Source organism: Arvicola amphibius, chromosome X (genome assembly GCF_903992535.2).
Source record: "Arvicola amphibius chromosome X, mArvAmp1.2, whole genome shotgun sequence".
NCBI classification, from domain to species: Eukaryota; Metazoa; Chordata; class Mammalia; order Rodentia; family Cricetidae; genus Arvicola; species Arvicola amphibius.
The window spans coordinates 111,977,684-112,003,382 of record NC_052065.1 but is presented as its reverse complement, the minus strand read 5'-3'; the positions used below and the strand labels follow the sequence as shown (position 1 = coordinate 112,003,382).

At 40.8% G+C, this 25,699-nt stretch overlaps 1 protein-coding gene across 2 annotated transcripts in view; it reads left to right on the top strand.

Annotated features, from left to right (window-relative positions):
* Positions 1 to 25,699, top strand: part of Dock11 (dedicator of cytokinesis 11) — a 190,370-nt gene that overhangs the window by 102,019 nt on the left and 62,652 nt on the right. Inside the window, exons 22-35 of one of the 2 annotated variants that reach the window (XM_038316458.2) lie at positions 283 to 369; positions 1,863 to 1,952; positions 7,820 to 7,938; positions 10,343 to 10,412; positions 10,499 to 10,624; positions 11,653 to 11,724; positions 13,686 to 13,832; positions 15,464 to 15,547; positions 16,764 to 16,875; positions 17,354 to 17,392; positions 19,018 to 19,196; positions 20,695 to 20,811; positions 22,806 to 22,881; positions 23,451 to 23,560. In XM_038316458.2, coding sequence (XP_038172386.1) covers positions 283 to 369; positions 1,863 to 1,952; positions 7,820 to 7,938; positions 10,343 to 10,412; positions 10,499 to 10,624; positions 11,653 to 11,724; positions 13,686 to 13,832; positions 15,464 to 15,547; positions 16,764 to 16,875; positions 17,354 to 17,392; positions 19,018 to 19,196; positions 20,695 to 20,811; positions 22,806 to 22,881; positions 23,451 to 23,560 — 1,428 coding nt within the window. The remainder of the gene's footprint in view (positions 1 to 282; positions 370 to 1,862; positions 1,953 to 7,819; positions 7,939 to 10,342; positions 10,413 to 10,498; positions 10,625 to 11,652; positions 11,725 to 13,685; positions 13,833 to 15,463; positions 15,548 to 16,763; positions 16,876 to 17,353; positions 17,393 to 19,017; positions 19,197 to 20,694; positions 20,812 to 22,805; positions 22,882 to 23,450; positions 23,561 to 25,699) is intronic. The other variant, XM_038316459.2, reaches the window with a different exon arrangement.

The window sequence follows — 25,699 nt, the reverse complement described above, 5'->3', positions numbered from 1 at the left end:
GCGAGGGAAAATGTATAGCGCAATAAAAACAATAAAAAGAAAAAACCCTGCATTTATTTAATTCATTTTTGGGGTGGTAGTTTATATACATCAGTGGAGGACTGGAAATCTTAAATGATTTAGGACACATTTATCCTAAAGGGAACTTACGTTCTCCAGTAGATCTTTGGATGAACCTAACACTTTCTGAAAGCTGTGAAAATGTACAGGTAGTATTGTAGGTTGCTCATGCATTTTTTTTTTGCTGTAAAATAGATGCTCACGACTGAATTTTCTGTGCAGCAATCGAACGCGGATATCAAATGGGTAGATGGTGCGAAGCCTTTGCTGAAGATTAAGAGCCACTTAGAATCAACCATTTATACTCAGGTAAACTGAAGCACCCAAATTTCTCAAGCTGAGTACTGGAATCTGTTTCCTCATTAAACTCGATCATTTTTAATCTCCACTGCTCGGAGGAATTGAACTCTAAGTGGCATGTAGAGGCTAGTGTCACGTCACCATTTTTTTTTCCATTCAAAAATTTACACTTCCTCCCCTCCTCCCATTCCCCCTCACGCTCCCCCACTCCCCCTCCTCCCCGCCTCCCTGCTTGAGAGAGGGCAGGGAACCCTGCCCTGTGGGAAGTCCAAGGCCCTCCCCCCTACATCCAGGTCTAGGAAGGTGAGCATCCAAACAGACTAGGGTCCCAGAAAGCCAGTCCATGCAGTAGAATCGAATCCCAGTGCCATTGTCCTTGGCTTCTCACTCAGCCCCCATTGTCAGCCACGTTCAGAGAGTCCAGTTTGATCGCATGCTCGTTCAGTACCAGTCCAGCTGGATTTGGTGAGCTCCCATTAGAACAGTCCTCCTTCACACTGCCTCAGTGGGTGAACCAAACCCTCGCAGTTTAGACTTCCTTGTTCATCTTCTCCCTCCTTCTGCTCTTCCTCATCTGGACCTTGGGAGCTCAGTCCATTGCTCTGATGAGGGTCTCTGTCTCTATCTCCATCCGTCGCCAGATGAAGATTCTATGGTGATATTTGAGATAATCATCAGTGTGATAGTGGGGCAAGGCCAGTTCAGGCACCCTCTCCTCTGCTGCCCAAGGACCTAGCTGGGGACATCCCCGTAGACACCTGGGCTCCCCTTTAGAGCCAGGTCTCTTGCCAACCATAAAATGGCTCCCTTAATGTAGATATCTTCTTCCCTCTCCTATATCTGCCCTTCCTCATCTCCACCCTCCCATTCCCTCAAGCTCTCCCCAGTCTTTCCCTTCTCCCTTCCCTGTACCCCTCTCCCCTTCATGAGAAACACTGAGGCTAAGACTAGAGGCAGTTTTCCCTGAGGAACAAAAGAACAATTAGGAATTCCAGTTCAAAATGCATATTACATTTTCTACTTCCTGCTGTGACCCCACTGTCCAGAAAATTAACATGTACAGACTTCATAGGGGATAACTGGACTCGCCAGCAGAGTGTCATTGCAAAGCTGAGTACTGAGTGCTAGGAATGATTCATCTGGGAACTTGCTTCACCTGCCGTTTCCAACCTCTGTTCCTGCTCGTTTCATTAAAATAGAGAAGCAGCTCAATTTGATAGAGCACACTTTTTAAGGCTTAAGTAAGTGTCGAGCTGGTTGGGCATGCTTAGCAACTTCCTGCGTGCTCAGGTCCACACCAATTTCATCTGGCTGTGCTTATTTACGTGACAGTCAAGAGGGTTTCAGGCGCACAGCGTATATTGGCAGAGGTGGCTCCTGGCTCCTGGCATTAGAACACCCAGAGAGATAGGCCATCGAGATGCCGGAGCAGGGAGAACTGGAAGGGTGTGCTTGGGGGTAATGAATCCAACCTCATATGGTTGTTTCCATCTGTGTTCCAGGATCTGCATGTGCACAAATTCTTCCATCATTGCCAGCTGATACAGTCAGGCTCCAAAGAAGTTCCAGGGGAGCTCATTAAATATTTAAAGGTAAATGAGCAGCAGCTTGCCGCAAAAGGTTCGCTTTTCGTGCCTTTCGGCCGCTGCATTTTGACATGGAGTAAAGGACCAGACAAACAGTTGAAAATCCCATGAGCCCCAGGAGGACACTTTCTTTTTTGTGCTTTTCCAGCAAGTGGCCGCATAGAAGCAGACAACAGCATGACTGTGTTAGGGAGAATATATTAGAGCCCACATTTGACATTATCGCTTAGAAACCTTATGATTTTAGTTGCACAAATGGCTTTTGGGGTCTCGGGTCTTCCTGCTAACCCTCACGGAAGGGAGAGTGTGCTGTGGTGGGGGAAGGGCCAAAAAGAGCAAAAACACTTTTTCTTGTCATGAAGTATGAGACGGTCCTGTGCCCGCTAGGGGGAGACTACCAGGAGGGCCGGCTGAAGATAGAAACATTGATCTTGGCACAGGGGAGGGAGTCTTTAGGAGACCACACTGTAGTGGACAGAGAACCTAACGCTTGACCTATTCACTCTGTGCTGTGGCTGTGGTGCGCATCCTAGGACCCGACTAGCAGCGGTTGCTTGCTTTAGTTGTTACCTTAGTAGGTTAGCTGCAGAAAATCTGCACCATATTGAGCTGAAGACTCTCCAGGGTTTCCCCAACAGTGGCCTCAGGAAACCCTTCCTTTCAGACAGATGGCATGAGACAATGTATAGAACTGGAATCATAAGCTGATCTCCTGTCACAGAGCCGTCATTTACTAGGTCTGTGATTAACCTTGACCAGCTCACCGAGCTTCCTTTAGTTGTCCATGCGGAGAAGAGTAATACCCATTGGTCACGAGTCTTAAACAAGGCAGCTCATCTGCTGGGTTCTAATTGTTCATGACACACGCCTTCTGGAAAGCAGGCATCAGGGGTCTAGCAAATAAAACTGTATGTCTTGTCAAGGAGCTTCATGTCTTGTGGAGGGAATGAGCATAGAAATGAGCAGGTAGAGATGTCACGTGACGATAGAGAGGCTGTAGAGTAGCAGTTCTCAACCTCCGGGTCACAGCCCCACAGGGGTCGCATGTCAGATATCCTGCACAGCGGATATTTACGTTGCAGCTTACAACAGTGGGAAGAGTATAATTATGAAGTAGCAATGACAATCATGTTAGGATTGGGGGTCACCATAACATGAGGAACTATAATAAAGGGTCGCAGCATTGGGAAGGTCGAGAGCCGCTGTCCTAGAGAAAATAGAAGCAGTGAAATGGAACAAGGAATGCGCTAGACTTCTGTCATACAGAGGCCAGAGAGGAGGCCTCTGGTAATAGGATATTTAAGCAGCAGCTTAAAGATGGCAGCCAAGTGCATGGCTGGGGAAGAGCTGGGAACAGCCGGCAGCAGAGTCCCTGAGGAACTTGGCTTGGAGGAGCAGGAAGGGCTTTAGTATGGCTGGCACACAGAGTGGTAAGGCCTGACATTGAGGCAGCTGGGAGCTCCAGAGGCTGGAGTGAGGGATATATATATATATATATATATATTTACAATTCCCATAGGAAGCCTTGCAGGTGTTTGACAAGTGTAATGGCAATGATTTGCCTTTCATTCTTTTGCTGTTGTACTGGAACTTGAACCCAGGGCCTCACCTCACACATGCCAGGTACTTAAACACCATACCATGTCGCTATTGCCCCACTTTTTGGTATTTTGTATGTGCGCACGCTTATGCGTGTGGGTACCTCTTTGTGTAAGGGTGTGCAGACACGTGTGTGTGCGTGTGTGTGAAAACCAGAGGTCAGCTTGGGTTTTGTTTCTCAGGAGCTGTCTTCCTTGTCTCTTAAGACAGAGTCTCTCACTGGCCTTGGACTTACCAAGTCAGCTAGGCAGGCCAGTGCCTCATCCCTTACCAGGAACCACAAGCTGGCAACACCGTGTCCAGATTTTTATGTTGTTACTGGGGATCAGAATCAGGTCCTCATGCTTGGCTGGCAAGCTACTTACCCACTGAGCTATTTCCTCAATCCTATATTTTATTTTCCAATTTCAAGACATCCTTACTAAGTTGTCCAGGCTGACCTTTAAACTCACTATATAGCCGAGGTAGGTCTTGCTTGAACTGCCGGTACTTGTGTCTTATCCTCCCATACTGGACTGGGTCTAAAGAATCAGAGCTTCTAGGTCAGGCTTGACTTTAGTTTTTATAGTACTATTCTGCCTGCCGTATAAGGATGTTCAGTTTTTGTTGAAGAGAGTTGATCAGTCAGCAGTGGCTTTTGGCCCTAAGTGGTATACCAGTCGTGTAACTTTTAAATATCCACTCCTGAGTACTATCTCGGAAGAGTCCAACCATATGGATGAATGGTTTATCTATTAAGGTCATTGCTTTGCCTTCTGGGGGGAACGATGTGAGAACTTTCACAGAGCGGTATGGGAAGCAGCAGCATCTTCAAAAACTGGTATTCAAATTTTACAAAACGTACCCTGGTATTTGTTTTTAAGGGTGTGGAATGTCTAATCTTTGTACAGTGCGCACACGCCCTCTGGTGGTAGTAAGTGAAATGGCATGTGATTACGAAAATAGTGTGGAAATGGTTGTGCAGAGGTTTCTCTTTGAGGATGAGAAAACAGAAGTCTAAGGAGAAGTGAAGTGCCTGTAGTGCTCGAGCTGGTTGGTGGCTGAGCCGAGCCTGTGACACATCTCTTGATTCCTGGTCCCATGAGCATCCCCACAAACCTTTCTATCTGTTGTCCCTGTGCATGGCAGTTACACGAGTCCATTTATTCTTTGAGTTTTGGTGTGTATTTAGTACCTCTGTGTGTGCTATGGGGCTTGCAGTGCAGAATAGCTTAGAAACATTGTCAGTATGGAGATTGCAGCCTCACCAAAGACACAGCAAAAATAAGTTAGCTAGCAACTTCTTCATAATTCAGAGGACCATGGAAAGACATATGTGATGAACTGTTCCATGTCTGGTGCAGACTACAGGTATGAAATAGTCAGGTCACTGAGAAGCCGCCGTAGAATAGGGACTTCCATTTTGCCTTGCCCTCTCTTGCCTTTTATTTAGTCAACCATTCACCAGATACTTGTTAAGCTCCTGGTGTGGTATTGTTCCGGGTGCTGGGAGTATAACCGGGAGAAATTCAGACAGGCCTAGTTTTGTTGAGGGAGGGATATTATAGCTAAGATACAGGGAAGTTGAGTACTATGAAGAAAAGAATCGGTTAATGGGAATTAGGGCGACCAGAAGTACATTCATTCTAAGTAGGGAAGGTCTGTCTGAAAATGGGCCAGTTTCAGGCTGAAAAGACTGTGAAGCGAGGCAGACAGTCACAGGTGATGACAGACTCTTACAGCAGCTGCGCACACCCTCTATGGGCATGTTTGCAGGAAAGCAAGAAGACAGCATAGCTAGATCACCCAGGAACAGCTAGTGGGGAGCGAGGCTACAGAGAAGCAGAGTGTTCGGAGTGTGGAGGGTCCACGATGGCCTTTGCTTATTTTGTTTGCTTTGTTTTTAACAAGAGAGCAATGGCATTATCTAATTGGCCTTTTAAAAAGAATACTCTGGCTACTGTTCAGAAAAAAAATAATAGAAGAGCTGTCTAGCGGTAGCAGTAGCAGGGAGCTCCATCCTGCGTGGAAGGGCTTATCTCGTCTGCCTGCTGTTTCCCTTCCGCTTATCTCACGTTCTCTACCCCTCGCAGCCCAGGCCACTTCTTTTGTACATGTTGTCCACGTGCCTGCCCTCCTATTTGCTGGTTGTACTGCAGTGACTCAGTTTGGTGTCATTACCCCCTTTAGACAGTGAACTGCTTAGTGGTAGGCCTTGTGTTCAGGGCATTTTGGTCGCCCTCTGCTGTTTGGCTGTTGTAAGTACACTCAGTACCCCTCTATTGAGTGAGAAAATGAAATGGCTTTGCTGAGCGGAGGATTTTGATTTGCCTTGGATGAGTAATTAGGATGTGGGTAAAGTTGTGAAGGACAAAAGGAAGGAAAGCAGATGATGTATTTCAAGACCAGCACTGATGTCTTGTTTGGCTTTCCGAAGAACAGTAATCAGCTTTAAGGTTCAAAATGTAAGCTAGGTCTTCACTGCATTCAACTTAATTCCATCGATCAGGATTTCCCAAGTTCAGCATTATTGACATGTAGGGGATGATAGGTCTTTGTTGTAGAACGTTTAGTAGAACTATAAGCCTCTGCCCAGTAGAAACCAGCGGCACCGATGCACCCAAGTTGTGATAGCCAAAAATAGCCCCAGACATCACTAAACCTTCCACAGAGACCATGTGACTCCCGAAGGGGAGCCATTGCTCACAGTAATGGGAAGACATCACAACTGTTCTAGAGGGCTGAGGATGTAGGTCAGCAGGACAGTGCTTACTTAGCATGTGGGAAGCTGTGTTACATCTTCAGCACCCAGAGAAAAAAGACAAAGAAAAACATCTTGGTAGAAGGTAGTCTAATGTTATCCGTGCTTCAGGGGAGCGGACAATCACTGTGGAAATGTGTGCTGGATATCCTGAGAACACCGAGAAACTGTAGAAGAACAAGAAAATGTCCAGGGCATAGCCTTAAAGGGGGCAGCAGGAGAGGGAGAGGGAGAGGGAGAGGAGGGAGAGGAGGGAGAGGAGGGAGAGGAGGGAGAGGGAGAGGAAGAGGGAGAGAGAGAGAGGGAGAGAGAGAGGGAGAGAGGGAGAGAGAGAAAGAGGGGGAGAGAGAGAGAGAGAGAGAGAGAGAGAGAGAGAGAGAGAGAGAGAGAGAGAGAACAAATGAAGGAAAACCTTGGAAGGACAACCCTGTGTGCCTGAAGCTCGTCAACCTGCCCCGTGAGCCTGATGGGAAAGAAGTTACATAGCGGCTTTTGAGATACAGATGATGGAGGCTTGAAAGGAAGGGGGGGCATGTGAGCATATAAAGACAGAACAAAAGTAAAGGAGACCAAGAAAGAGAAGCGATGAGTTCCCTTAAGTATGGTGGTTTGGCTTCTTCATCATTGTATTTCTCGAAGCACTTCATACAGAACTGATGTCAAAAATTCTTAGCAAAGTTGGATTTTCTTTTTGCTTGGCTGATGGAGGGAATGACATGGAAAGAAGAAAGAAATGTAGCAAACGGCGCTGTGACATTTCTATGTATACATGAACATAGAGTATATAGCAACACTTCATTTGAGTGTTTGTAACACCCATCAGCAGAATAGAGTACAAGCCTGTGAAATAAATACATGGATTAGAAGAATGTCAGAGGTCTGGCCGGATTGCTCAGTGGGAAAAGGCAGCAAGCCTGACCGTCTGAGTTTGACTTCTGGGATCTATATAATAGAAGAGAGAAATGACTCCTGCAAGTTCTCCTCTGACCACGCCCATGCCCTGTGGCACATAAGCTCCTATGTGCACACACACTCACTAAGGAAAATGTAATAAAAATTGAAAAGAATGTTCAGGTGCAAGACTATCTGTTTCATAGCTGATGTGGGGTAAAGCAAATTGCATATACATGTGTTCTTTCCTGAGGCTCATTTAACGTCCCATCAGGTTACCTGGAGGCTACGGTTGTCTTAGAAAGCATATAGAATGCAGGAGACTTGCTTGGAGGCAGATCTTTCCACCCCCACCCACCCTGATTTAGCCTAAGTCAGTTGTCTTCTCTACAAAGCCCATAAGTAATTTGTACTTGCTAGATTTATAGTTGAGTATTCATGTCAAATAAGGGCACGGAATCCAAATAGCAAAATAAAGGGGAGCATTAAGTCATTACCAGGTCCCTTGTCTCAGAAGCTCGCATTTCCGCAAGCTGCTGGTCTAGTCAATATATCGCTCATTACTTAATTTTCTTATTGTTTCACATTTGCAAATTAGATCATATTTCTGTTTGTTTCCATAACTAATAATGACTTATTTTAGTGTTTGCATGCCATGGAGATCCAAGTCATGATACAGTTTCTACCTGTAATTCTTATGCAACTCTTCCGAGTTCTCACAAACATGACCCATGAAGATGACGTTCCCATCAACTGCACCATGTGAGTTTCGGTGTTACAATGAAAGAAGCTATCTGCTTCGGGTCTTTCTGCTTTTTGTCGTGGCTATGAACTTCCCTCTTAGAACTGTGTTTGTTGATTCCCATTGGTTTGGTCATGTTGTCACTTGTCTGAAAGATTTTTTTTTTTAAATTTTCCTTTTGATTTCTTTCTTTCTTTGGAAAGTTTTTAAATTAGCTGTATTATAAAAGCTTACAAATAAAATAAACAATACGCGACTAAATTAACCAGACCCAAAGTCTGTACATCTCGGCAAACTTCTATGCAGTCATACTAGCCGTACATAAGGGAAGCTGTGGAACTTCCCGTTGGATTTTACACTTTCACTTTTTATTATATTTTTATGCACTCAATGATCACCAAAACCAAAAACTCCATGACAGAATTAGAACTAGAAAAACAATTAGCCCTATACCCGCTTTCAGAACTTGTGTTTATGTCCTGCGTTAAGTCCTTTCTAACCCTCTAATAGTCTTGTTATACTGAGCCCACAGGCATATTCGGTTACATATATACACATGCTATTGCCTAGGTTCCACATATGATAAGAGACCATGTGGGTGTTATCTGAGATTGTGCGACCTCACTTAATATTATACATTCTAAGTCCATTCATTTTTCCTGGAATTTTACTTTTCTTTCTCTCTTTTTCTTCTCTTTTCTTTCTTTCTTTCTTTCTTTCTTTCTTTCTTTCTTTCTTTCTTTCTTTCTTTCTTTCTTTCTTTTTTTTTTGGCTGATTGTTCAGAACATGATGTTTACTTTCCAGCTGTTTCCATTTTCCACACTTTCTTCTCACCTTGATTTATTTGACATAGTGTGGTTGGAGACTATACTTGGCATGATTGCAATCTTCTTAAATCTTGTTAAGACTTTTTGAATAGCCTAATATATACTCTATCCTGGAGATGATTCTGTGGGCACGTAAGAAGAATGTGTCTTCTTTTACCGTTGGATGAAATGTGTTCTGTATATGTCTTTTAGATACATTTGGTTTAAGTATAGTTCGAGTCAAATATTTACTTCTCAGTTTTCTATCTGGCTGACCCATCCAATGTTGAAAATTTGATATTGAAACCCTACACTATTGCATGCACTGTTATTTCCTGCTCCATGCCTATTTATAAGACAAAGAAATTTCAATTGACCTTTCTCTAGCCATGTTCTCTACTTGTGTTGTTCACTCAAGCAGTCACCCACATTTGGCACTTGAAGTGTGGCTAGATCTTCTGAGGAAGGACTAGTTAATTGTAGTTCATTTTAATCTTAACCAATATAGCCATACATGGCCAGTGTTTCTCCTACTGGACATAATGTGTCAGTAAGCCATGAATTTTGACTTGGAAGAATAAGTTATTTCTGTATGAAAACAAACAAGGACACATTGTAAGGTAGAGGATAAAAACACACTTGCATTTCAATGAAAATAGGAGGGAGACTTTTTTTAAAAAAAAAAAAATGCTGAGCTCAGTGCTGGATGTCCCTGGCTTTGCTGCTTCTACAGTTGCCATAGCCTCTTTCCCTAGACCCTAGGCTACAAACACCTGTGTGCTATGTGCCCATCTCTGCGGCCAGGAACAGTCCAGTTGAAAATGTAAGAAGCATTATTCTGATATAATGGTTCTCAGCATGCACTCCCCAGATCAGCAGCCAGCAGTGGTATCCTCAGGAAGCTTATCAAAATGCTAATCACTGAACTTTATTTACCTCAGCCCCACAGTCAGAAACACCAGGCAAGGAGCCAGGCAATCTGTGAAGATGCCTTCCCGGTGACACTGATGTTTGCTATAGGCACAGCCGGTCTCTTAACCTCACCTCCAACCATCATATTATTTTACCTCCTCGATCCCTTCATTCCCCCTCGACAGTTTTCATGTTGTCTTTTGTTCGTTTCTTTGGTTTTTCTTTGTTGTTGTTGTTGTTGTTATTGTCGTTGTTATTGAGACTGTAGCCCAGCCAGGACTCAAACTCACGGCGATCCTCCTGCCTTAGCTTCTCAAGTGCTATAGGATTACAGGTATGCACCACCGCCCCCAGCCACTTGAGCTTTCTGTTCTGTTCCTTTTATCCTCACTGGAAGGGATTTCAGTATTTACTTTGCTTGAGCTCTTTCACAACGTAGGGCTATGCCCATGTTTTAAGTGACTACCCAGATTTAGAAAGGAGACAAAACATCCGGGCTGCTTTTGAACCAGGAAGTGCATTTTACAAGACTCTGAGTGTGTTAGGCGCTGGACTCTTGTGGCTCTAAGCTAGCGAGTATCGCCACTTCTGTTACCCACCTGTTGTCTGGGCATCTTGTTGTTTTCATTTGGTTCTTTTCTGTGTTCGACTTGCTCTTCTCTGATGGTCGCACTACAGAAATGAGTTTCCTGAATGTCGTTTCAGGGTTCTCTTACACATTGTGTCCACATGCCACGAAGAAGGCTTGGATAGCTATTTAAGATCCTTCATAAAGGTTGGTGGAGTAAAGCCCTCTTGCTGGCTGTTTTGCCTGTTTCCCAGGAGGATCGTATCTGATAGTTCATTTGCTTCTGTTTGCAGTATAGCTTCAGACCTGAAAAACCAAGCACTCCCCAGGCCCAGCTGATACACGAGACCCTGGCTACTACCATGATCGCAATATTGAAACAGTCGGCAGATTTCTTAGCCATAAATAAACTTCTAAAGGTAAGGATGGAAGACACACTGGAAACACATCAGCCACCACATACTTGCTGGTGACCTTCTGTTTCAAGTTTCATTTATCCTCTTCGTACTAGACACACCTTCATTCTACTACATTGCGCAAGTACCCTTTGCAGCCTTCTTTCTCCTCCATCTACACCCATTGCCCTCAATTGAATGTGTAAAAGATGATCTCAGATGAGGCAGAATCTTGTATCTGTTACAGTGGACCTGCTTCTGCACCTGGGGCTACCTATGTCCCAGCTCTGGGCCACTATTACTTCACGTCTAAGTTGAAATATTTGACAATATTGATGGCAGGTAGTAGGGACTCTATAAATAGTAGCTATTAATCTCATTATTTTTACTATCTCTTTAATTGGTGATGGAATTATGGCCCTTTGGGGATGTATTGGCTAGAGACTTGATGCTAGCTTTCAAATTACATGATATAGGAAACCATATAGGTCATGTAAGCTGCACCAGTACTGTACCACAGCCCAAAATGATTATCCAAACCAAGTATAGGCACCAACTGATTTATTATTTGATGTATTTTGGAAAAAGGGGCAAGAGGGAAGGGGGACACGAGAGGTAAATGGGGGTGAATATGATCAAAATACATTATATACGTGTATGAAAATGTCATTAAACCCATTTAATATATGATTAATACATGCTAATAAAAACTTTAAACATTAACTGTAGAGGATCTAAAAGAAGTAATAAAGATAATTAAAAGGTAGTTTGCTTTTATCCCCAACTATGGCTATCCAAAACAATGTCAGGGGTAAAATAATCCCGTCCCGTGAAGCAAACCTTTCGATTCGCCCACTGGATGTGGCTAGTTGGCCTTGCAATTTCAGTACTGCTTTTTTGTCTGAAAAAGTATTTGATGAGACCTTGATAGTGAACTGAGATCACTTGAAAGTGTTATCAAACTTCAGAGACAAGATTTCTATTGATCTGTCAAAATTTTCAAAGCTTTGAGTATTTGAGTAACAGTTAAGGCTTGTGTGTTTGTTTTCCAGTACTCATGGTTTTTCTTTGAAATAATTGCAAAATCCATGGCCACATACTTGTTGGAAGAGAATAAAATTAAGGTAAGTAAGCTCAACAATAACTTCTTGATTAATTAAAATTAATTATCTTTGAGACAGCCTGTAATCCAGGCTGGTCTGAAACCCGTGCTTAACCTGCCAAGTGCTTGGGTTATAGACCTGAGTCACCACATTAGGCTTATTTTAATTTTAATTTATAAATGGTAATTTTTACATATTTATGAGGCTAACATGTAACAAATATAAAGATAACTTTACACATAGCAATAATATACAAATTCTCTTTTATTCTAAACAATTCTTTCCCTCAACTTTTCCAGTGTTGGTTATTAAAAACAATGGACGCTTTGCATAAATCTGAGGTCCCGCACTTCTGATAGTTTAACGTGCAGCATCTCCTATGTCGTTAGAAATGATAACAGGTTCTATCCTACAGTTGTTGACACACAGAATGTGCTGCCTTTGAAGTTTTGCATTTCTTTTGTGATTCAACAATGTCAATGTTGTGGAGCTGGAGAGATGGCTTAGTACCTGCTGCTCTTTCCGAAGACCCAAGTGTAGTTCCTAGCACCCATGGCAGGCAGGCCCTAACCGCCTGTTACTCCAGCTTCGGAGAATAAGATACTTCCTTTGGCCTTGGCAGGCACCCCCCTTCCCCCTGAAATAAACACATAAGTACAATAAAATATTTAAAGAAAATAAGAGTTTGATGAAAAGATTCAACTAGAAAAAGTAGCGAATCAGACACATTCTTTCTATTAGAAAGAAATAAAGTACATATAAAGTTTCAGAAGAACTTTAGGCAGTTAGATATATTTCCAAAGCATGGTAACATGGCATGTCCACTTACTTATTTTGTGTATTTTAATCCTCATCATCTTCATCTTCTTCTCCTCCCCTTCCTTCTTCCCCCTCCTCCTCCTCCTTCTTCTCCCTTCTTCTCCCCTCCCCCGCCTTCTCCTTCTTCCTTGTTGTTGTAATGTGTATATAATGTGTGGGTGGGACCCCATGTGAGCTGCAGTGCATGTGTGGAGGTCAGAGGTCAACTTTGTGGAGCTGGTTCTCTCTTTTACTACATGTGGGTTCTGTGTATCAAATGCAGATCACCAGGTCTGCCGAGCAAGCGCTTAACCACTGGGCAGGTCTCACAGGCTTCTCTTGTTTTTCAATTTTGTTTTAAAGGTACTTGTTGAGAACTCCTGATCTGAAATGCTTAGAACCAGAAGGGTTTCAGACTTCAGACATTTTCAAATTTTGGAATATTTGCATATACACAATGAGATAGGCATCTTTGGTACAGGACACATGTCTAAACATGAGACTCATACATGTGTCATGGATACTTTATACACATAGCCTGAGGATAATTTTATGCTTTATTTCATATTTGCATTTGTGTTTTGACTTCAGCCAGGCACACAACATCAGGTGTGGAAATTTCCATTCGTCGTGTTGAGTCAAGTCTCAAAACATTTCAGGCTTGAGAGCACTTCGGATTTGAGATGTTTCAATTAGAAATACCCAACTCGTACAAAGAAGTTTCTTAGTTACAGAAATCATAGTGGTCAGGCTGGCTAGGTATGCAAAATAAAATAAAAAGTCATCTCATAGAACTTTCATAGAGTAAGTTGACTGAAACCATGACAACACACTTAAAGTGTGTCCCAGAAAATAAAATAAAATAAAATAAAATAAAATAAAATAAAATAAAAGTGGAGATGTGCCTACATCCCAGGAGTGCCTACATCCAGAGTTGGGCTATATATACCTATACTATACCTAATGATAATTTCAGGCACTTATATTATTAGAGAATCAAATAGTTCCTATAACTTTAGGGTCAAGAATAAAGTATACTATGAACAATTAGTGAAGTCATTTTTAGTTGAGAGAAAAATTGTACTTCCGTTTAAAGCCGCTTCCATGATGGTACATGTTTGAAAGTAAAATGGCAGTTGATTAGACTGACCTTTTCAAACTCTCTTTTTCTATTTGTATTTAAGCTTCCCAGGGGCCAGAGATTTCCTGAAGCATATCACCACATCTTACATTCACTGCTTCTTGCAATAATTCCCCATGTGACCATTCGCTATGCAGAGATTCCTGATGAGTCCCGAAATGTGAATTATAGCTTGGCCAGCTTCCTAAAGGTAAGTTGAAGGCAGCCAAAACATGTTAAGAATCTCCTCTTCACTAATAGGGTCTGGAAAGCCAAAGGAACTTTTCCTTTTTTTTCCCCTGAAAAAGGTGGATGCTTTAGGTTATTTTTTTTCCATCGCTGAGGATTAAACATAAGCTCTCTGCATGCTGGGCAGATGCTACACTGCTTAGCTGTATCTGCAGCCCCCAGCTAGGTCTTTGCAAAGCTGCTGAAATAACTCTTTGGATTGACTGATGGATCAGCTCAGTCAGGTGTGCTCGCCCTCCCGCTGAAGTTAAAGAAGAGGCTGACTGAGCCAGAAGCCAGCTCATGCTTATTTCACAGACGTTTAAAAAAATACAATACATTTTAAATGGACTGCTGTTAGGTGGGGCAATCGCTGTCGCCCCAGTCAGGCCCCACCAGTCTTCATCATATCTCTGACTTTTTAAAGATATTTAAATCACCTTTTTGGTCCAATTGACTTTGGGGTTCGTGACTTTCTCTGACGTACGTGTGTGTGTGTGTGTGTGTGTGTGTGTGTGTGTGTGTGTGTGTGTGCGCTATACGTGTGCAGGTATAGAAGGTACAGCGGGCTGCATTCCCGCTCCCGCACGGCTAGCTTTACACCTGAAATAACAACACACAAGCTGTATTCATTTAAACACTGGCTGGCCCATTATATCTAGCCTCTTATTGGCTAGCTCTCACATCTTGATTAACCCATTTCTGTTAATGTGTGTAGCACCACGAGATGGTGGCTTACCGGGAAAGATTAAGCATGTATGGCCTGGCGGCTGGCTCCATGGTGTCTGTCTCACTGCCTTCTTCCCAGCATTCTGTTCTGTCTGCTCCACCCACCTATGTTCTGACCTATCAGGCCAAGTAGTTTCTTTATTAATTAACCAATGAAAGCAACACATAGAAGACCCACCTACGTCATGCAGGTACAGGCACTGAAGCTAGAGCAGCACATTTATCAGTTACTGCCCTGTTCCTTTACAACAGTATCTCTCAGTGAACCTGGAGCTAACTAGAAGGACTGTCTCAAGCCCTAACTAGCTTTCTGTCTCCTGCACCCACCGTGGCACTGGGCACTAAGGTTACAGGGCTGCCCATGCCCAGCTTCTTATGTAGGTGCTTGGATTCTAACTCAAGTCCTCATACTTGAGCTGCAAGTGCTCTTACCCACTGAGCAATTTCTCACGCCCAAAATGTTCAACTTTTGAAATAAAGGTTCCTGTTGGCTGTTGTCAACACAGGGTACATGTCACTAATGCATACACATAAAAATTGTTAGCTTTGCTCAGTGAGGTTCTTTTGTTTGAGAGATGTCAGAAATCCCTATATTTACAAAGGATGATGATTTTTTACTTTTTGTTATTATCATAGATGGGGTATGTATTTATGTACATATCTTATTTTGAAAATGATGAGGTTGAGGACCTGAAGTCTTGAGTCCATTGATAATTTACTTTGCTCTTTTTCTTTAAGGTCAACCAAAACTCTGACAGCTATTCTCATATTGTCTGAAAAATGACATCCCCTTTGTGTAGATGAAATTTCAAAATTGTTTAAAGTCATCATAAGAGACATGTAAAATGGCAACTCTAACCTTCCCTCCTTTTTTTTTTTTAATAGCGCTGCTTGACGCTAATGGATAGAGGATTTGTTTTTAATTTGATAAATGACTATATATCGGGATTTAGCCCCAAAGATCCTAAGGTAAGTTCTAAGGACATAATTGTAGTAGATATTGAACATTAGAGCTTGAGGTCAAAGACGACAGTTATATTCTCTTCTGGAAGATTCAGAACTGCTCTTTTGTGTACTTTGAGTGTTGTCAAAAGCAAGGACTATTGTTGGACAGTGTTGGGGGGTCCCCAAGATCACCCACAGGTTCAACAGTTTACTAACAGGATTCAAAATGTAGTTGTAATTCTGATGAACGTTCATTGCAGTGATATATATGGCTACTCAGCAGGGTCAAGAAAGGCAAAGGCACAAGTGGCGTGTGCAATGATCCCATGAATCCTCCCATGCTCTTCCCCTCTTGCAAAGGCATACTCCCCACAAGGGGCGAGAATGCAATTAGAAGACTACGGCACTTCTCTTTAGAGTTTAGGGTTCTTTGAAACTGACTCAACTGTGCCGATGGGGAATGAAGAAACCACAGATACACCTACAGAAAACATGGGATTGGGTGAGCCTTGCACTCTGATAGAAACACACCAGAAGTCCGGAAGCTCAGTATATTATATACAGCTGAATGGGGAGGCAGGTTATTGTATACACCTGATGGAGGAAGTGGGATGATCACTGAAGGGAGCCAATCTCAGGGGTCAGTCATGCAGGTTGCATCTGTAGGGGAATATGAAGCTGCGGTTGATACTTCTGCACACACTGTCAACCTCTGTACTATGGCCAGGGAAAGGTCTTGCCATTCCCCCAGCCTGGCCCAGGAAAGGCTCTGCTATTCCTGTGGGTCTTGCATCCCTGGGGTCTTTTGACATGCTGTGCTTATGCCATGAATGCTCATACATGCAGGGGTACACTCACTTCCCACAGTTCTTACCGGGGAGCTGCTTTTGTATTGAAGCAGACAAGAATTCTAGATTCAGAGAAAGGAAAACAAAACAGGTGTTCACCATAAACCACATTGTTTGTAAAAGGGCCTGGCAGACTGGCACCAAGAATACAACCTTATCACATAGGGAAAATTTCAAAATCCCTTTTCTCAGATGCCAGCCAACATCAGTGTTGCAACAGGCCTTTTCAAATCTGCTACTCTTGGGCTGGCTATGTTAACCCTTTCCTGGACAGATTGCACCTGCCTGTGTACTTTGGAAGATAAACACACTGGGAAATTAAAGATCTTTTTTTTTATTCATCAAAAAAATAAATGCCTATAAAATGAGATGATTTATCATTTACCATTTAGGTTCTTGCTGAATACAAGTTTGAATTTCTCCAAACAATCTGCAATCATGAACATTACATTCCTCTGAACTTGCCAATGACATTTGCAAAACCTAAGCTACAGAGAGTTCAAGGTACGTATTTGTATTTTCCATTATTTGGGGGTTGTTTTTCCTTCTGTGATAGTACTAGTGTAGCTTAATGTTTTCTGATGAAACCAGTTAACTTGAAGGTAATTAGAATTGCTACTGTCTGAGGATAGCTTCATTGATGGCATTCTGCACTTCCTTCCTTGTAACTGTATGAAAAAATTGGATGTTACGCACATTGTTGCTAAAACACAAATGTCAGACACTAGTAAAATTTCTTTTTATAATCATAGTATATTGAACTTTATTTAAGACTAAATAAAAAAGTATGTGAATGCATTTCGGCCGAAAGCATCAAAAATAAGTATAAAAAGGAAAATGATAACTCGCATGTACTAAATTTATGAAATACCTCAGTTTTAATCTCCATTGCTAGTTTTATTGAATGCTTCTTTGTTGTGTAGCACTATTCTTATGTTATTATGTTTTTTATTTGTCCCTTTTCTTTTCATATATTAATTAGATTTTTTTTCATTTGCGGTGGACCGTTTGACTTCAGTAGGTAGGTTTAACTCGGTTCACTCTAAAGTAGTATGCTGTGTTTAAACACAATTGATTTGATGAATGGCCAAGATGAATGGGGGCTTTGTTTGTTTTTCAAATCCTCCCTAGCCCAAGTGAGCCTTTAATTTCTTGTACCCAAAAATCTTAAAAGCCTTTTAGTCTTAAAATAAGCTTCAGTGTTGTCTGGAGTGACTTTTCAAATGTCTGCCCTTAGAAAGCAGGTTCCTCTGCTGCAAAGCAGCTTGGAGACAGGGGATGAGCTGAGTATCTGTTTTAAGTGTTTGTCACCTCTCTCCCTCCGGCTTGCTGCTTTCTCTGTCACCCTGTTGGCCACAGTCTTGAAGGTGTGGTTGAAAACACCAAATTGGATTTATTCAAGTCACTGAAGCATAAAATCGATTGCCATTTGCAAAATCTACCCAGATAAGTCCACCTTGGTTATTCAATGCTATCCTTGTATCTAGAACGTGACTGGAATTCACAAAAGAGCATGGCAGTGCAGGAGAATCATATGCCTTGGTCTTTAGAGAAGTCTCTACTCAGACCTAGAGGTTGTAGACGTGGTGAAATGATAGCCAGCAAGACTGGAGAAACATTTCAAGACCACAGTACCACACTATCTTTCTCCCCCATTACTAGCCTGAGCATGCGCGGCTCAATACTCCGCCCATATTTTTGACAATGACAAGGAAGTTAGGGGGAAGAATTGGACAGGGCATCAGGATTTGGAATTAAATTGGACAATGTACAACAATTCAAAATCCTAACTGGATATACTGCATTACATTAATTCTGAATCAACCAAAAGGAAACAAAAAGAAATGAAAGGCATTTTCTTCAGCTTTTTGCTTTGTCTAAAATAAAGGAAGATATAATCTACTATAGAAATGACTAAATTTGATCCTAGCCTCCTCTGAGTTATGATAAGGCAAGTCTCAAGCATAGAATTAAGGTGTAGGATTTAACAGAGATAAAACGACCTAAAATGGAGTGAAAGATACAGTTTGCAGTGGTGATTTTATAAAATGGAAGGTCTTGTGAGTGTGATGAAGAATTGATGTGAGTATGGTGATGGATTGATGTGAGATGTGGTGGCCTTTTGTATTAGCATTGTGTCTACTATGGGTGTTCAGGCTGATATGTAATGATCACTGCAACAATCAATAATACTGTTGGGATGATGGGGTTGTCTGGTTTGTCTTCTTTTCTCTCTTTATAAATATACATGGATAAGGAATTCAAGCATTAGTCTAGAAAGTTGAGCCTATAGTCAAAATGAGAAATGTGTTAAAATATTGCAAAATATAGAATTATTTCATTCTAGTTTCTGTTGTAGGAGTATTAAGACTTCAAACAATTTAGGGGAGAATGTATGTTCATGACCATCTTGCTGACTGAAATAATCATTAAAACAATCATCTATTCCTAATTAGAAGTGTTCTTATTTAGTAAAAATTTTGCATGCTCATTTTATACTATAGAGGAATTGTTCAGATTGATTAATAATAAAATTAAAGTTTTTGCCAGCATGACCACATAATTAAATGATAATTATAGTATTTTAATTGTCTAAGAACAATTTTTGTATATTTATTAAAAGTTACAAATTTTATTGTACTGCAGATTCCAATCTTGAATACAGTTTATCAGATGAGTATTGCAAGCATCACTTCTTGGTTGGTCTACTTCTTCGGGAAACCTCCATTGCTCTTCAAGACAATTATGAGATCAGATATACAGCTATCTCTGTCATAAAAAATCTTTTGATAAAACATGCATTTGATACTAGATACCAGCACAAGGTGAGGATGTCTATACAGTTCTTGAGAGCACACTAGTAAATTTTTTCTAGAAGTTTTGATTCAAGATGATATTTACAGTGGGGAAAAAAGTATGAATATCAATGAAAAGGTATTTGTATAAATAAGGTGTTTTTCCATTTCAGGCCATTAAATTTTTTAAAATACCATGCATTAACTTGAAAAAAATTTTTCTCAAATCATTTTTTAATATTTTGATGCTGGGTAGGGAACAAGCCGTGGTTCTGCATATAGTGACATATATTCTACCACTCAAACCATATTTTAAATTAACATATATAAAGGTCTCTGTTTATGTGACAATGACATGAGTCAGGTTGCTCATTTTTCTTATATTTAGTATAAATATTAGGAGCATTCAAACTCTCTGATGATTTACTCCATAAACTAATTAAGATGTTTGTAAAGTCATACAGGGACTAGAGAGATAGGTCAGAAGTTAAGAATGCTTGCTGCTCTTGCAGGGAACTGCAGGTTGGTTCCCAGTACCCACATCTGGCAGCTTCCACCACCTGTAACTTCAGTTACAGGGAGATCACACACTTCTAGCCTCCAAGGGCACCTGTGTTCACATGAACATACGCACACATACCTAAAAAACATCATACAGAGTTGTATCATGAATATACTGTCAAATACCGTAATGTCCCTAGATAAATACGATATTGATGTGTTTAATAAGACATTAAGTTATCATGTATAAAATATATAATATGAATTTTTCTTTATACTAAAAAGACTTGTTATGATAGCATTTTACTGTCAGTAGCCATGGATGTGGCTGTAAATCTTACATACATTTAACATCGACCATAGCACTGGTTGCTGTCTGTCACTACTTTAAATATGTATTTAAATGTCATTAATATTGCAATTTAAGGGCATGAAAAATTAAACTACAGACTGACTGAATCTGGATTAACCCTAAGTTATTTCTTTGGTGTTGAGTGACTCAAAGAAATATAATCTTTCATGTTTGATAATGCATCCTTTACTTTTTAACATTCAAATGTAAATTTGAATATAAATTGTTACTGTAATTAATTTGAAAAGCTGATTTGTAGGTAGAATTGTTTCTACAATTTTCTCATCTGTTGTATTTTTTTAGTTACCAAGATTTTTTTATTTGGAAATATTGCCTTTCTTTTCATGGTTCTATCTGAAAGTAAATTGACTCCTTCATTTTGTAATATAAATTATTTTACTGTAGATTGTGATATCTTTTCAAATTATAAATAGCATATGAACACTGATATTGCAAACAACCTTTTCCTTTATGTTTGCAAGCTCTCACTGGACTCCATATTATGAATAAGTCCCAACAGCAACAAAGTTCATGGACAATTAGTTATAAGATTCATGCCTCTAAATTTTGAAGCTATTAGCTGACCTTTACTCTTTTCATCTGATAGATGGGGCCAATTCCATTTATTTGAATCATATACATATTATTTACCCATGAAGTTTGAATATTTTTCAGAATCAGCAAGCCAAAATAGCACAGTTGTACCTCCCATTTGTTGGACTGCTCTTGGAAAATATACAGCGACTGGCAGGCCGAGATACTTTGTATTCCTGTGCAGCCATGCCTAATTCTGTAAGTGTTAATGTATTTCTGTTCTGAGTGACATCTCGTTTTACCTAATGCATTTGGAATCGAAGCCATCTGCTATAGGATCTCAACTGTAAGCACGGACTTTTCAGTATACTTCCACATTTCTCCTGCTTTCTCTAGAGCAGTGCTTCTCAAATGATAAGGTGGGGATGTGCTAGGCCACAGAGCTTAATTCAGTAGGCCCTAGTCTGAGAGAGTCCCTGTGTCTAACAAGCTTTGGCTGCCTCTGTCTAGTCCAAAGGCTACATTTTGAATAACAAGGTCCAAAAGAATACCACAAATGCCTTGTTTCTAGTTTGTTCCTTAAAATTTGCTGCTAATTGACACACTTTAGTGTTTTTATTTTTCTGGAGAACAAGATGAAAGGGTCTTCACTTGCAGAGCTGATATCAGACTCTGGGGTCAAGATCCCTTTGCTTCTCCTTATCCTTGGTAGTCTCTGGTTAGTATTTCTTGGTGAGTCTCTTTTAGTTTATTACAATGGGGCGAGCTTTCTTTCTCTTCCCCTTCGTGCCTGAGACTTATTTCAGGCACTTAAAAGTGACTAGGTTTCTGTTTGTCCTAACAACCTTTGCCCTTGCAACAGTTAAGCTGTTCTTCCTCGACCTTAGACCTGGAAGGGTTTCTGTTCATCGCTCCTCTGGAGGTCTATAAACCATTAGTTTCCACCTTCACAGTTTCTCCCTTCCACATATGCCTTCTAACTTTTTCTCCAGGCCAAAATATTATTATTTTGTCATTTCTTGTTCCAAACCATTTGTTTTCTTGGTTAATGCTTTTGGATACTCTCCCATTTGCCAGTGGCCCTCCTAAATCAATGATGTCAGGCCAGGTGCCAGCATTTGAAAGACTGGGGCAAGATGATGCAAATTTGAGGCAAGCCTGGACTACACAGTAAGACACGCCCTCAAAAAAATATGGTGCCCAAATTGTATGCTTTGTGTTTGTTGGCCCAGTGTAAGTGTTAACTCCTAGCCCTCTTCATATTCTGAATGGTCCTAGATCATCTGTGGACTTTGCATCATCCCTTCATACAGTTGCATGACAGCTTAAACTCTGCTTCATAATCTAATCTGCAAAAATTTTCCCTGTCAAATGTCCCTGATAATTTTGAAAACCACTCCTAAGTTCCTGAGAAAGAGCTTTTTAAAGATCAGTTAAGGGCACATTTTATTTTCATTTTTAAATTATATGTTTATGCACATGTCAGAGTATGGACTTGTACATGAGGACAGGTGCCTATGGAGGCCAGAAAAATGTCAGATGCCCTGGAGCTGGAGTTATGGGCAGTCACCATGGGAGCTGGGAACTGAATTCTGGTCAAGAGCAATTAGGCACTCATAATTGCTGAGCCATCTCTCCAGTCCCATTTGTTTGTTTTCTGAGACTATAGACTATAGTCTAGGCTGACTTGGAACTTGGAAGAATTCACCTGATTCAGTGTCCTGAACGCTAGGCTTACTGGCATGCACCACCATCACCGGATGGAAAAGCCACTTTTCAGCTTGCCTGATAGCTCTCTTGCTTGTGGCACTTGATCACGTTAATGAGTGGAGTGTGGATGTAATGTCACTGGCTGTCCCATTGGTCTTTCTTCACACAGCAGTCATGTTCACTTCACACATTCGACAGTGCTATTTGGAAAGGTTTCACTCTCTGTTCTTTCTTTTGCAGCTCGTGTTCACTTAGAGACTTCATTACACTTCAACTTCTAGCACTCTCCCTGGTTCCAAGGAACAGAACTGAACAATGTTTAGATTATACCAATTGCAGCCATCTAATTATATCATTTGGTCAGCGGTTATGATTACTACAGTAGGCTAGAAGCCATTTTTTTAAACATGCCACTTAAATACTAAGAGCACCTCTGTAATTTCCCAGTGAGCTGTGTTTAAAAGCAGGGTGCAGTCTAATTCAGATGTCTTGCCCCAGTTTAAAAACTGGTTAAATAACTCAGGCATCACATTCTGTTACAGGCATCCAGGGATGAGTTTCCATGTGGCTTTGTTTCACCGACAAACAGAGGGAGCCTGACCACTGACAAAGACACAGGTAATTAATCTCTTTAAAGATTATGCATAACATGAGGCTTTAGAAATGTACCTCCGCTCTTTTTGAAATATTTCATGATAAAACTATCCATAGCCTGATCTTTCCTGAAGTTTAGTTAAAATATGACTCATGCAGGTAGCCACATTTTCTAGTTTGTCTGAGCATGATCAAAATGGCTAAGTGTAGTGGAAAACTAGGAGATAAAAACAAACAAACAAAAAAACAAAAACAGCGGTTTCCTTTCCTCTTAACTTTCATCAATATTAGGTAAGAAATTTCCTTTTCTAGGTTTGTGTTTGTTTACCTGTAATACAGATAAGCTGCTTGTGAATTACCTGGATTTATCATATGACTTCCAAGGAACTGAATTGCATAGCAAATTGTTTTGAGAGGGGAAAATCACTTCACCTTTACTTGTTTTCTTGTGGTGTTTTGATATATGAATTTCACAGTAAAGGACCAGGATCTATTCGCTGTACTACATATTACTTAAAGTAATGTAGCACTTAGTTTTAAAATTATCTTGATGGTTCTTCCTGTTGCTAACAAGAACTTGAACTTTTTTCCAGCCTATGGATCTTTTCAAAATGGTCATGGAATTAAGAGGGAGGACTCAAGAGGTTCCCTCATCCCGGAAGGAGTAACAGGATTCCCAGATCCTAGCAACACTGGTGAAAATGTAAGAACCTAAACCTATAGGATAACCTCGTGGCTATACTACCAAAATCTTTCAAAATAAGCATGCAGCTATCTGGTCTCCTATACTCTATTTTGGATCTGTAAAATGCATCCCACAATTCTTGAATACTTTAGCAGTACCTTCCTATCCCCGCTTCAAGCTCCTTATGTCACCTAGGCTAGTCTTGAACTCAGTCTCCTGCTTCCACCACCAATTTACTGCTTTTCAACTGGGGTCTTATTATGTTGCTCAGGCTGATGTCAAATTTCTGGCCTCAAGCAATCTTCCTGTCTCATCCTCCTGAGTAATTACAATGACAGGCAAATACCACAATGCCCAGTTTACCTATAGGGAGTAAGGTGATTATTCTCAAGCAGTCTAACTCTTTACTGTAACCTAGAAGGTAGGTTCCAGTGTAAAATTTCTCAACTGCCTTGCATTTTAATCACAGTGTAGGGTTGATTCAATCTTGCCTTTTAGAAAATAACATTTTTTATTAATTAAAAAATTTCATTTCTTTTACATATCGACTAGTTTCCCCTACCTCCTCTCATTCCATCCCCCCACCTCCCATCTACTTCCCCCTACCATCTACTCCTCTCCATCCACCTCTCCATCTCTGGTCAGAAGGGGCAGACCTCCCATGGGCACAAAGCATGGCACACCAAGCTGAGACAGGACCAAGTTCCTCCCCCTGTATCAAGGCTGGGCAAGGCAACACAGCATGGGGAATAAGTTCCCAAAATGAAAATAATATTTAACTTGAGAGAAACTTTAGGTCCTCGAGTTGATAGTTTCAGAGTTCCAAGCATTACTTAAGGTCTTAGAGCCCCCTAACTCTTACATCATATTGTTTAAAGCCTAAGATCAAAATGTAAATTGTGCCTGCCTTGAGGCCCAAATACCACATTTTAGACAGTAAATTCTGTGACACTATGTAAAATCACTTATTACTTAGAAGGATCTGTAAAATATTTTTTAAAAATATTAAACTCCCATGCCTGTGTTTAAGTGAAACTGGGATTTTGACATAAGCCAGTCACACCTGACCCCATGTTTAGACATCAGCAATTTTCCTATTCTGTGGCATGTTCAGTGCGCATCACAGTCACCTGGGGGAAAACGAGAAATGAATGGCTGCGCCTCACCAGAGAGAGGTTCAGTAGGTCTGAAACAGGGCCTGCTAACTTGTATTCTAAGTCCTCAGGTGATGTCGCTTCTGCTGGTTGGGAAGCACCCCTTAACCACTGGACTATACATCTTTGAGACTTTGGGTAAAGAGGTATTTATTTCCAAAGGCTCCCATGTCATGGTATTTTGAATTTTGATGATACTGTCACAGATAAGGTCAGAGCAATTAAATACCTTACTGGAAGAGATATGACTGACAAGTAGTCAGAACTGAGGTTTGTTTCACTCCAATCCAAGGTTCTTAGTCCTATCTTAATTCTATGGACCCTGTTAGCTCAGCTCAGAGTAGCTACTCAGTACTCTGAGCTGAGCTAAGTAAGGCTTTGCATTGTTGTTATTCTATTTATAAACAACCTCAAATAAATGACATCTTGCCATGATTTGGTATTAAACAGACCTCATTAAGTAATAGGAACATCACTACTTTGATATAATTTGGAAATATTACCTGGCCCTCCTTATTTTAATTATTATATAATTTGTCCATTTAAAATAGATAATTTGATGGCTGGGGATTGGGTATTATTAATACATTCTAAGTAGGGATTCAAATTTAAAAGTGTAATTTTTGAGGCCGCAATGGTTCCCCGGGAACTTGTCTATGATAGGCAAGTGATCTACTTCTGAGCTTTCAAATACCTTAAACCCTCCTCCACATAAAATCTATTCTGAAAGTTATATGTGAGTAGTTTAAATTTTTGCTATTACAACACAAGCATATGGGAGTACACATAAATACATAATTAATGGCTATGTTTTATGAAGACCCCAAAGTCATTTCCAGTGATATTACTAGGTACTGTAGCAATGAAGATTCAGCCCATTTATCTGTCAAATATACCATAAAATTTGTATTTATAGTTTTCCCAAATAGGACAAATAGTTAAAAAATAACTGAATTTAAGGCCGTTTGTAAATTGCAATATTGTTCCCTAAATCTCCTCTCTT